The 14,195-nt window shown below is 35.8% G+C and overlaps 1 protein-coding gene across 4 annotated transcripts in view; it reads right to left on the bottom strand.

Annotated features, from left to right (window-relative positions):
- acvr2ab (activin A receptor type 2Ab) overlaps positions 1–12,390 on the bottom strand; it is a 39,820-nt gene extending 27,430 nt beyond the window's left edge. For all 4 annotated transcript variants that reach the window (XR_015492966.1, XR_015492967.1, XM_087256339.1 and 1 more), the window contains exon 1: positions 11,647–12,390. Coding sequence is in view for 2 of the 4 variants with exons in the window: in XM_087256339.1 (XP_087112465.1) it covers positions 11,647–11,701 (55 nt within the window). In the remaining 2 variants the exon portion in view is untranslated. The remainder of the gene's footprint in view (positions 1–11,646) is intronic.
- Positions 12,391–14,195: the final 1,805 nt, after the last annotated feature.

Here is a 14,195-nt window from a genome sequence, read left to right as displayed (position 1 = left end):
CAAACACATCCAAATGAAAATCTTTCACCCTATTAGGATTAAACTTTGTAATGACTCCAGAATTCACATTCTGAACTGCGGTTACGGGTTATTATAATTCAATACTGTAGATGTTGTGATGCGATTATTGCAGATTTCGATATTGATGCCGAAACAATATATTGTGCAGCCCTAGTAGACATCACCTTTTTAAAAGGATACTTTAGCCAAATCCCAATTCTACCCTTACCCCTTGTCCCAATTCGGTTTAATTAAGAGGCGTAGAGGTAAGGGGGAGGGCCATATAGCCCTTCAAACTGAGATTTTTCAGGACCACACTACAAACCAAGAGGTATGAGAGTTTCTTCTGACTTCACCAGTACCAAGACTGCAAATCAAGCAACCGAGAGCCACAAACGTAAAAAAAAAGTGGCGAATAATAAGACTTTTTCTACAAACAGGCATCTGATTGGTTATATTCACACGTTAATGTGTTACGGTTATATTCTTCAAAGAAACATTGAGGAAAACAAAAACAAAAGCGATAAATCTCGCTAACAACACTACCTCAATTAACCACTACAAAAACCACCAGCTATTCCAGAATGTGTTTTATAGAGTGTATGCCCTTCCAGCCGCTACACAGTACTGGGAAACACCCATACAAACTCATTCACACACATCATTACGGCGAATTTAGTTCATCAATTCCCCTATAGTGCACACCAACACGGGGAGAACATGCAAACTCCACACAGAAATGCCAACTGGCCCAGCCGGGACCAGCCATAGTGCTGGTCACCCCATGCAAAAAATTAGAAAACATATTTTAAATTCTGAAACCCTTTCCCAATGACTTGACAGAATAAGCCGTTCTATCAGAAAGTTTTTAGTTCATACAGAAGATTAGCGTCAATACTCTTGCTGAGCATTTAAAACTCAACTTCCTCATGAATGGATTAAAACACTTGCTAGGCGTAGGCGAAGGGCTATAAAACAGAATTGCGATTGGGCCTATATACTGCAGGTTAAAGGTGCAGTATGCAAGTTTGACACCCAGTGATTGAAGTAAGTATTGCATTTCTGGAGCAAAACAACTGCAAAGCGCAGGTTGCCAGATTGCGGACTAACAGGAGCAAGTCTGACGACCGAGCCTAAAGGCTTATTTGAATCATGCTCTAAATAAAAACAACGGCACACGATAGAAGAAATATTCTCCAAATTAAAAGGAATTTTTGTTTTAACCAACACCTAGAAGTGATACAATAGAAACGGCTTCTATTGCTTGCAGGCTGAACAACAGAAATTGTACAATGATCGTCTAATGTTTACGTTCAGAATATTTAGATTATTTGCTAATTAATAACCTCATGTGGAACTCTGAATCTGCATCTCATTTCGGAGTCTGCTACTGTCCACCGGAGGTCACATTTTGGTCATGGACGCATGCTTTCGAGAGCCTTACTGATTGAATGAATGAATGAAATGCGTAGGTTTCCGACAAGGCAACCTGGCGTGCTGAAATATAATTGGCTAAACTGGCAGTGGGCGGGTTGAAACCAAAACAAAGACAGATGTTCCGGCACAGGACACACATTTTCAAAGCAGAATATCTGACTTCAGCATTACTTTTCAGATAAAACATGTTCACTTAGCATGTTTCTTAAATATCCGCAAAAATTTAATGGCTATGTTGTGCTTTAGAAGAGTCAAAAACGAACATAAGGCACCTTAAACTCCATTTATATACTGTCTAACCGATACACAACTCCTTTTACGATTCTGACTGTAATGTTGTAATAATGTGCACCTCCTATAAAGCTGCTTTGTCAGGATAATAATGGCTTAAAGCGTTATATGAATAACTTGAATTGAATGGTTTGGCTGTAATCAGCGGGCGCTGTATCTGCAGACGGTGACTGTGGTCTGAAAGGAGAACTGGTGCTCTCAGTAATGAGCTAATGAGGCCGGACACCAGGCCTGCTGGGACAGACGAGTAAATCAAAGCCCAGTGCAGGAGGAGCCTCTCAAACCCAAAAGAGCTACTGCAGGAAATCACGCAGAGAGCCAAATCCAATACACAGAATCAATACGCTGCCTCAGACGCTGAGCATACTGTAAAATCAGCACTAATCACAGAGAATCACAAGCTCCTGGAATAACCGAGGATACAGAGGAGAGCAAAAACAGCAGAGAACACACTTCATCTTCTGCAGATACACAGAAGAAAATAGATTCATTGGATTTACTAACTTTTTAAGGTAACTGGTTGCAAACAATTTATATGGTCAGAAGTTACAAATTCTGAGAAATGCTCAACTTAACTTGTTAGCTTAAATTCAGCCCGTATAAATTGTTTGCAACCATTTACCTTACTTAAAAAAGTTAATCCAATGAAAACATTATATCAGTGCATCATGAGGCTCATTTAGAAACCTTTGTGTAGAAACCTTACAAAAAGTGAAGGTACAGCAGATTCAATTTGTATTTATTTATTAATGATTATGGCTCACCTGATGTTTTAAAGTGGTGCAATTAAGTCAACATTTAAAATTAAATACGTTTACTTTCTCACGCCGAGTTTGTTTGTCATAGGACCCATCTAGAGTGATAAGTTGCGTACACATGTTTCCACCCGTTTTTGTGTGTACGCCACATTTATGATTAGCTTTTTCCATCCAAAGGTGCTAATTATTTTTATGTGCAAAAGTGGAACATCACAGTTAAGTAGAGCTGCACAATTAATCGTAAAAAGATCGCGATCTCGATTCGACCCCTAGATGATCTTAATCCAGCATTTCTACGATTCTGCCAATCATATTTTCAAGTTCAGGAGAGAAGCAAAGGCGGCTGCACGAGTCTTTTCATTGTTTCACACACGTCGCTCAGCGACATGGACACCACCAAATGATGTTAAAAGAGTCACATACTGTATTTATAAGGTATAATTCACCTAAAAATTTAATTTTTAAACTCAATATCAACAGGAAGCACTGCAGAAACGACACTTTTAGGTCAAAATATCGTTTTCTTTTTTACATAAATATCTGTTATTCTGAATAATAACGGAACAATATTTCACACATTTTACCTTGCAAAAGTTATGATAACATCAGACACTTGGATTTAATTCGTTTTATAGTTCAAATCAAATTAGTTGGATATGTCCGTGGTTAGGGATATTTAAGGTTTTCTAACAATAGTTTTACAATCAAAAGGGTAAATATGTAATTGGTCATTTATAACCTTAAATAACCTCCACTGCATTGAGTCGACTGTGCCATAAGTGCTATGCCAGCTAAGTAATATCCTTAAACATGTAATGTATAAGCATACTTTTCACATTGTTTCTACATCTTAATCAGATTTTCATTTAATTTAAGTCAACAATTATTCAGTGTAATCTGCAGTACAGTGCTCAAAACACCAATGCATTCATATATATATATATATATATATATATATATATATATATATATATATATACATACATTGAGTTTTAGAGCATTGGAGAAAAGCATTTGTTAAATGTCTAAATGTAAGTTAGCACTGGAATTTCAATCTCACTACTGCACACCCTCTGCAGAAGCCATTCGGGAAATGCTGTCCCAACATTTATTCATTAAGCAGACGCTTTTATCCAAGTGACTTACAAACAGAGAACTTCACAAGCAATTTGTCATGAGAGTCAAAAATATTAATATAATGCCAAGTTAGAAGCATTAACTTGATTAGACTTTCCAGGATGCACAGGGCAGAACTGAGAGATGTAAAGAAATAGACATAGGACAATAATCAATAACTCAAACTACTGTGATAATGAACAGCACAATACTGATCTGAATCAGAATCGGTTTTGTTGCCAAGTGTGCTTTACACACACAAGAAATTTGTTTTGGCTACAGAAGCTTCCAGTGTACATAAAGTGACAACACGAAAATAAATATGAGAAAAGACGACAAACATTAGACAGAGATGCAATTAGATATCGTGGGAACTTCTAAATATATTAATATAGTATGCCTTTTGAGAATATTCAGATCATTGTTTTTCAGGTGTTTTTGCAGAGCCAAATGCTTGAAGTCTTAATAGCAGATTTATTTTCAAAAAAATAATATTTAGTTAATCTGGGCAATGGCATTGAAGCTTACATGAATAGTTATTTGTATTCTGTTCAATGTAATTATGTAAAGAACATTATAAGAAGCATTTGTTAATTTCTTAGCGAATATCTAACAACATAAAAACTGTAATCGCTTTATTAAATGGAAAAAAACCCTAATACAATTCTTTAACAAATAACTATAATATGGCAATTTCTAACTGTTGATTTTAATGCATTAACTAACATTTACTAATGAGACTTTATCATCCCTTTGCAGTTTAATTTGTTTTAAACCTTTATTTACAATGAACAGTAGCAAAACCAGCTGGTTTAAAGAGACAGTACACCATGAAATGAAAGCAACAAGATTTGATGAGAAACTGAAAATGTACAACTTAATTTAAATTCAGCCCAAATTAATTGTTTACAACCACTTACGCCCCATTTACACAGGGCGTCAGCGTCAACGGTTTGAATGGGTGACGTCAGGCGTTGCCGAACTGCATTGTGGATCCGTCTGCGCCGCTTCAGAGGTTGTTAGAACTAGCTTAACTTTTCAAGCGCCGAGGGAAGCGTCAGCCAATCAGATCGCTGAATGCAAATACACCAGCTAGACAGTGGCCTATTGCTGACCGAATCTCATTGGCTGACGCTGCTATGACAATCTCTTCAGCCCCAACTTCAGTGTAAAGTGTCCTTTAATGTAAAAACATTTAGTAAATTCAAGGAATCATCTTATTAATATTTTTTTCAGTGTATGAGTTGATTTGAAAAAAAAAAAAATCATTGATGCATTTAGGCTGAAGTGACAAACTGCAAGCTTTGGATGTTTGTATCAGGTTTAGATCTTCTAAATGCGATTATTAGAGCTTATAAAATTATAGATAACCTTAAGACTAATATACTGAACATCTAAAAATCTTTATTTCGATTAAACGAGAGGTCTTTTCACATAATGTAAACCATAAACCTAAATTTGCTCAGTGAAGAACAGAAATCTGTGCTTCCAGAAACCCAAAGGAAATTCCTGAGGGAAACCATGGCGAATTAGTTTTCTGGGTTTGCCGACAAATTGACGTCATGGCTGAACAGCTCCATTGTAAGGGTCAAGATGGAAAAAGCCATGAGAAATGAATTTATGACAGTTTTTTAGTGCAAGAAAGCTTGACTGACACTAAAAGTAAACTTTTTTTAAGACTTGCTTTACCGGCCCGTATGTACGTTCAGCAAACAGCACGGCTCCCGGTATTTACTCTCTCGCTTTGGGTTTTAAATATTTCACAGTTTCTCTCCAACACAGTCTCTCTCTCTTTCTCTCAGTCTGTATGTCTGTCTGTCTTCTCCAGTTTCTTAGCAGATTCATCAAATGAAAAGCTTTCAGAGGCTGTAACTCCTCCGTCTGCCAGACGAACGTTCTCAGAGTTTTGCTGTCCCCATCTCTGGACTTGTTGGAGCCGCAGTGGCTGGACAGAGAAGCACATCTGTCTGAAACACAACCACCAACAACTCTCACACACTCACTAACTCACACACACGCATACACTCACGTGCACACATATACACACAAATGTATTAATGAGCACGTGAGAGACGCACGCACACACACACATGTCAGCTTGTGGACGCTGGAGAATGATTCTGATCGGCGGTGAGCTGCTCTTAGAGCCGTGCGTGAGGTTTGCTGGTGGATGGGATTTGCTCGGCGGCTGTAACCTTGGCGTAAGTCTGAGTGAGCCCTACAGGCTTATGTTAAAGAGGATGATGCTGCTGGAGACCTTTGGCCTATTTCAGGGCTGTTTGAGCGAGAGAGCCGGAGTTAAACACACTTACTGTGCACGTACCAGAATACACCTGTCACTTCTGATGCACCTGACAGCTTCTGCATATAATTAATGTCACCAAAATAACTGTTGTCAGACAGGTTTTCCATGTCCGACTGCTTGAAACAAAACTGAACGATGCTTCGAATGTGTCAGAAAGTCAATTCATCAATGACATAAAATACGAGAGGCATTTGTACTGTAGTACCAGCAGAACATACAAGCAGACAAACCAGCTGAATAACTAAGGTTATGCATTGATTAATGACAAACGCAGACCATATGATGAATGGTAAGTGTCCTAATATTATGTTGAGAGTACCTGAAAGCACGTTAAATTCGTTTAGGTCAGAAACCTGCATTTAATATTATGATTTTGGAATAAATTAAGAGCTTAAGATGTGTTAACCCCTCTCTTTTGCTTAAGCCAACTCTGCTCTAATTGGCCAACTGGACCAGTCTCTCTTGATTGGTTTTCTGCGCCTGAAAGGAACGCTTCAGAAAGTTTGTGTGTCACAAGGAGGAGGGGATTATGCAAATGAGTTAATTCGATCATGTTGATGTATATCGGTAGCAGGCCAAAAATGTGAGAATATAACGAGTTAAGATGAGAGCCGACTCTTCTTTTAGAGACTATATCTTTATTTATAACACACTTTTTTGATTGAAAACTATGTCGTTAATTCTTACATTAAAGCATAGCTAAGTTATGATCTGCACATTAGATGTTTATCCAGAAAATCGATGACTTGTTCTTTAAAATCAAACGAAACACAAGTTCGGTTAACCAGTGAACAATCATGTCTGAAAACTCTAGTCGAACTCCAGTGCAGAGGACAGATAAAGCATACTGGTCTTTAATGGCATTAGTCTTATTCTGGCATCACAGACTGACTGTAACCTTGAGCATGAAGCGTTCAGATCTTTAAAAAGATCTCGTTTAGTGTCTAATCTGAACAAACATCTGACCAAAGCCAGGCCGGTTCTCGGAGGATACGGTTATTCAGAGTTGCACACTTTTACACTCAACTTTGTAGTGTATACGTTTAGTGTCTTCTCAAAGGAAACAACATTAACAATAACAAACCAGAAAGTCTACCAATTTGACGTTTACTCTCTCACTAGCTGTGCCTCATTTCAGAGGATGCATTCGAAGTGCGCTGTGTCATTGTGGTGAGACGTAGGCGGTCTCATTTCAAAAATTCCTTCAAACGCAGTCTTAAAATGTGTCCTTCGCTTCCCAGGTAATGAAGGACACAACCTGTGGATCTGTCGCGGCCTCAAACATCCCAAGATTCATTGCAAGCTGATGACGGCAATACGTTTTTAAAAGAAAACTCTGGTTTAAATGTGGTTTACTTGGATATCTAAACACATGCAAACCAAAAAGAGTATGACATGTCTTATGGCAGAGTGATTTTATAGACTGTTTACATGTTCATGTGTACATGCATGGATCAAAAGAAATATATCTCTCTCTTCTGTATATCTTGTTTTTGCCTTCAGAGCGCTTAAAATACATTTTAAAATCACTTTGAAAAAAAAAGTCATTACAAATTTCATCAGCGCTTATTAACAGCAGCTGTTACGATTGCCAGGTGACGAGATCCGTCCTCTGTAGGCTTGATCGTCTCATTTCAAAACGCTCGGTTCAGCCTGTGTGGACTTCGAAGGACTTGCCTTTGAAGTCTGCATCTTTCGGAAGATGCAGCCTCAGAAATGAGTCACAGCTAGTATACACTTTCTCAATCACTCATACACTGCTGCCAACTTAATTTAGTCAACAGTTGCCAAATTAGTCAAATAAATGATCAAATATCTGTCATGAGTACAGTAAGCATTCACCATCAGGAGGCTGAATAATCGCTTACAAAGTAGTTTTTCAAGTGCAAACTAAAATAAATACAATAATCCAAACTTAGCTTTCAATAGCCCCTCCTCTACACCAATAGCTCCTCCCCTTCATCTATAGCTCCTCCCGCTCCTCTACGTAAAGCTGAGACTTTTGAGTGCATGAAGTGTTCAAAATTCCACACTTTTATTTGAATTCGGGTTAAGGCTGCACAATATGTCGCACAACTATCATTAACGCATTAATAGTATATGCGATATACGCATCACAGACGTGTGATAAATAAAATTTACTTTACGCATTGGTTATTTATCTAAATTTTATCCATCAGATGGGGGCTTACTATCTTTATTCCCACTTCCCCAATAGCTGCTTTTCTGCTATTGGCTGGAGCTGGCTGAAAATAAGCACTAATGGGCGGAGTCAAGACAAATGAGGAAAATGACAACAGCCAAACAGAGTCGGAATATTTTTTTTTGTGTCTGAATTAGAATTAATAAGATCTGAAACATTTGTTTAACCTGTTTATTTTAATATATTTTTCCAGGACCATGCAGGCCTAATCCGGGTATTTAAAGATCTTTTCAGTGTGAATACACTACTTACACTATAAAATGGCATAGATTTGTTCATGCGCGTGTGATTTGTGACACATATTTCATTTAGTTAGGAGCAAACACTAAACCTCTTCAGTTCAGTGGTTAACCAATGAAACTCCTCAAACTTAAATAATCTTTAAAAAAATCACAATATTTGAGGAAAACCTCTTTTTTTCATGACAAAGATGTTTTCCTGGCTGATAACACAACATATTCACTGTATTTTTTTTTAGGCAAACTCATTTGGAAAACCTTTACACAAGAGAGACAATAGCTATTTCCATCCACCTATTTTTATGCACATATATTGATATCCGCATAAAAAACTGTTGATGGAAACACCAAGATGAGCTTATATAGCGGATGCCTAAAAAAAGTATTCTTATCAAACAATTTAAGATGCTATGCACTTTAATTTCACAAATGTGTCTTGATTTTGATGGGCTGTTCATCAAATTTCACATCAAATCAAATGCATATTACTCCCCTCTCTAGAACTAAAGATCTTTATAAATCATTAAAAATGCTCAAGGCATACAGTAGTTTAGGGTACGTAAAGGATTTAAAAAACATAATTAATACCTCTAATCACATTAACTCAAAAGAAAAACATTTCTATTTCGAGTAAATGCCACACTTAAAACTTTCAGTTCAAACAATTCTGAATAACACAATTTTTAATCGCAATGAAAACGCATCAGCAGCACAACTGTTAAGCTATGGGGTCAACATGTGCAGCTCTGCTCTTTTAACAATTTTAATCCATTAAGACGAGTTAATTAAAGTTTTTTTTGTTCCCGGTATGCCTTTTACTCCTTCCTCCTTTTCAATTATCCAAATTATGCAAAGAGCACAAGTGGCAACTTGACACTGATGGCTGTAGTAGACGTTATTCTGGAAATTCAGCTTTACAGCATTAATTTAGAGTTTCACAATACACTCAAACAGAAAGCAGACAATCTAAACTGCAAAAGCATGATTTAAGATATTTTTTATTAAATAAACATAGCATGGCTTATGTTAAGGCCTTACATATATATATATATATATATATATATATATATATATATATATATATATATATATATATATATATATATATATATATATAGTTGGAGTCAGAAATATTAGCCCCCTTTGAATTTTTTCTTTTTTTTTTTAAATATTTCCCAAATAATGTTTAACAGATTCAGGAAATGTTATAAGTATGTCTGATAATAATTTTTTCTTCAGGAGAAAGTCTTATTTGCTTTATTTTGGCCAGAATAAAAGCAGTTTAAAATTTTTTAAACACCATTTTAAGGACAAGTTTATCAGCCCCTTTAATATTTGTTTTCGATAGTCTACAGAACAAACCATTATTATACAATAACTTGCCTAATTACCCTAACCTGCCTAATTAACTTAATTAACCTAGTTAAGCCTTTAAATGTCACTTTAAGCTGTATAGAAGTGTCTTGAAGAATATCTAGTAAAATATTATTTACTGTCATCATGGCAAAGAAAACAGAAATTGGTAAAAAAAATAAACAGGGGCGCTAATAATTCTGACCTCAACTGTATATATATATATATATATATATATATATATATATATATATATATATATATATATATATATATATATATATTAGAGCTGCACGATTCTGGCTAAAATGAGAATCTCGATTTTTTTGCATAAATAAAGATCACGATTTTCTGTCGATTCTGTAGATGTAAAATAAAGGTATGGTAAAAACAAATATATGGCACAACACCGATAACAATATTATGTGTTATTATTACGCGCGCCCTCTCTGTGATAACAGCTCACAATTTTTTCGCTTCATATTCGGTTGACAAAAATCTCTTCTTGTAATGAATTTTGTTTGGTATAATTTTTATGTTAATTTTAATGCATTTTTTGTTGGTCAGCACATTTGTAAACATAATAGTTTTAAAATGTATTTCTAATAACTGATTTTTTTTTATCTTTGGCATGATGACAGTAAATAATATTTTACAAGATATCCTTTAAGACACTTCAAGTTATTGTATAGTATACAGATGGTTTGTTCTGTAGACTAGGGCTAATAATTTTGTCCTTAAAATGGTGTTTAAAAAATAAAAACAGTTTTTATTCTGGCTGAAATAAAACAAATAAGACTTTCTCCAGAACAAATATTATCAGACATACTGTGAAAATTTTGCTCTGTTAAACGTCATTTGGGAAATATTTCAAAACATAAAAATACATCTAACGGGGGCTAATAATTCTGACTTCAGCTGTATTGCAATAACAACAAAACAGTCCCAGTATATACAAATAAAATAGAATGTCTGTCCAATAATAGGTTTTTAATAAGGGAATTATAAATTAAATTGAAGTATTAGAACATATAAAATATAGCATTTGTGACAATTTGCTTTATTTCATAGATTTGAGTTATGAATTATAACAGTATAGTGATACTACTTGGTATTGTGATACTTCAACTGGTATAGTATCATGGCCTAAATTAAGGGTATCGTGACAATGCTATGTGGGTGTGTGTGTTAAACACATATATATATATATATATATATATATATATATATATATATATATATATATATATATATATATATAAACAAAACAGTTTTGTAACAGATATTTACATTTATGTATGATTTGTATCATATACTGTATATTTTATTTCTAAACATAAACATTTTTTTCTAATATATGCATGGCATGCCTGTATTTATATATATATACAAAATGCATGCACAGTCTACACACACTTGTCAAAAACTTTTATTTTGGATGCAATTAATTGTATTAGTGTGTGTACTTTAAGCGTGGCCCAACAAATGAATTAAAATGAAGTAAATCTATAAACAATCTGGGATCTTTAAATTACATTAAATATCAAGTAAATATAAAAAAATAAATATCAAGTCAAAACACTTAAAAAAAAACCTTATTGAATATTCATGCTGAGGTATTTAAACTGTGTATACAGTGAGATCTTTGTTTGAGTCCTGCACAATCCCACCAGACCTCTGACCAAAACCTTCAGTGCAACACCAACAAATATTCATCAGTACACTCCTGAGACACACACACACACACACAAACACACACACGTAACAGGCAGCTCCTTGTGTCACTGCAAAAGCTTTAAATTAATCCGATACAGCCTGAGAAAGCGTGCTACACACAATCCTTGACCAATGCTGGGGTCAGACGTGTGTGTGTGTGTACAGTATGTGTGTGTACAGTGTGTATTTTCCAACATACAGTTACACAAGACAGAAATGTGTACCCACCTGATGAACAGGACACGAGGAATATGGCCAAGGCCAGTTTGGTGTCTGTCCTCATTTTCAGTGCAGATTCTTGTACAGCGATAAATCCCAGCAACACCCAAGCCGATAATCCGCTCCCTCGAAAATTAATGTTTTAATATTGCCAAAAGCATTTATTTGTGAGCAAACAGGTCCGGATCAATGTGTAAGTCTGCAAGAGAGGTTTAGTGTTGGAGAGATTTGACAAATCCTCAGTGCCTGTGTTTCTGTCTGCATAGGTGAAATATCAAACATTAATACAGTCATACTGAATCAGAGAGCAAACTGTGCTGGACAGTCTCCAATACACTTATGAGCTAATATCGATCAGTATCGATCACTCTGGGCGAGTTTATCAACACATAAAATCCCAAATCATGATGGACTCGGGTTTAAACACATCCTGATACGATCCTCAGCTTCTCCGACGATGATTTGGACAAATATGAAGGTTTATTTTCTCAAAGTTGTGATTTTAATTCCGGAAAACGCGAATATAGATCCAATCGAGCACCGAAATGTAGCAACAGCATCTAAATCGATTAAAAGCGTTGTGTTTTGTCGTGTCGGATGAACTCTATTCTTGTGTAAAATCCTCAAAAACGCGCTTTTCCGCCGGATAATCCTGGATCAGTGGCAAAACGGGCGGTTTCTGGAGTTTTTCGGTGTGTTTTAGCGCTGTAGCGAAGCCTCCAGATCTCCTCCCGTGAGTCCTTAACACAACATGGCGATCAGCGCGGAGTGTTTTGGTTTTTTTCCCTCTCCTCCACCACTCCTCCTCCCCTGTTCATCCACTCCTCCTCCTCCTCCTTTCCTCTTTTACTCTCCATCAGGAACAGCGATCGTTTCCATGTGGCGTGTTTTTCAGAGTTTTGTGTCCAGTAGGAAGCGCTCTGTGGCCCAAAATGGCGGTTCTCCATTTGGTTTCATTGATTAGTTTTGGCGGTTTTTGTGGACAAATGAGAACTACACGTTTTGATTTACTATATGTGCTAATTGTAATTGTAATTGTAGGGTGATGATACACATTAAAATCGACATACTGTTATCTGTGTGAAATTACATATTACAAAGCCTTTGAAAATAATCACAAATGACAGTGATTGGTCCACCTTTCGCTTTGGTGAGATAAGTAACAGATATCAGATGATAGCGCAGTCTGCCTTCTGTAGCAATATGAACAATTATGATAAGGTAAAAACAAACATATAGGGATTAAATTAAAAATACAAATAGTGGAAGACGAAATATTAGAAATTAAATTTCAATATAATTTAAAGTCGGTTGCTACCATTCTACTCGCTCACTTTCTAAGAGAAACCCTTGAAAACAGGCTTTTGATTGACAGCTCAAATGGACTGAGGGACGTAAGCAAGCGCCAGCTCGTATTACGATAAGTCCCGCCCCCAAACAGACGCCTCGTTAATATGGACAGCTGAAGTGTCCAATTGAAATACGCCTAAAAATAACTCTCACCAATCAGATTCCAGGGTGATCAGGTGACCTGGGACTTGTCAGGTGGGAAAAAATAAGGCATCAGTTCAGTTGTGTTGCGAAAGCGCTCCTGAGCGTTTCAAAACACACACACTTACATTGACAATTCATAATTATAAAACACTATAAATACAGACGCGTTATGCTAATGATGTTTATTACTAATTCTTTAGAACTTACTCATGCTGAAAAAACCTCAACTGGACACGTGGAGCAACTTACTCCTTTTTAAAGTTCATAGTATAGTATGAGGCTAGCGGTTAAATTGAATTTAAGCTAATTTGATAAGCAGTTAATCAATCAATTCACCACAACAAAACCCAACAGTCCACTTTATAAAATGAATTGAGTGCATTCAACTCACAATTGAATGAAAGTTCATTCTACTCATTTGAAGAGAGTTTTGAGGTCAGTGTTGAAGGTAATGAGTTTATTAAATACCTCATTACTGAAGCCTAAATGGCGTAAGTTTACAGTACTCATTCAGATTAGTTTAACTCAAATGGTTTGTAGCAATTATATGTCCTCAAACGGTTTGAGTTGCCTTAACTCATTGGGCTTTACAGCACTCTGTTGGTTTGAGTTCTCTTCAAATATTGGGTTTTACTGTGCTAAAATTGCTTGTTTACTCAAACATATTAAGTTCACAGTACTCATTAGGATTAGTTGTTTTTTTAACTTAAATGGTTGGTTGCAATCGGTTTCCTCAAATGGTTTGAGTTACCTTAACTTTTTGGGTTTTACAGTGCAGTAGATTATCCAGCTCCTTGAAAACTTTACCATAAGGATTTAATTCCACAAAAAGGATTAACTTAGAAACATTCATTCATAATTACACTGATTTAATACTGACAAAATGAAACAATTAGCCTAAATGTGATTAATGCTGAGTAATCAAAAAATGATTGAAAGAGTTTTACGACATATTTTCTCAATACTGAAAATAAATTTATAAAGTGTATTTGAAGAGTTCTGTCCAGTTGCACCTTTGAACTCCAAAAAATGTAGGCTACAAAAATTGTTCTAGCGCATATTGG

This window comes from Danio rerio, chromosome 6, assembly GCF_052040795.2.
Source record: "Danio rerio strain M-AB ecotype USA chromosome 6, GRCz13ab, whole genome shotgun sequence".
Taxonomy (NCBI): Eukaryota; Metazoa; Chordata; class Actinopteri; order Cypriniformes; family Danionidae; genus Danio; species Danio rerio.
The sequence above is the reverse complement of the archived record's forward strand: the minus strand, read 5'-3'. Positions and strand labels throughout refer to the sequence as shown.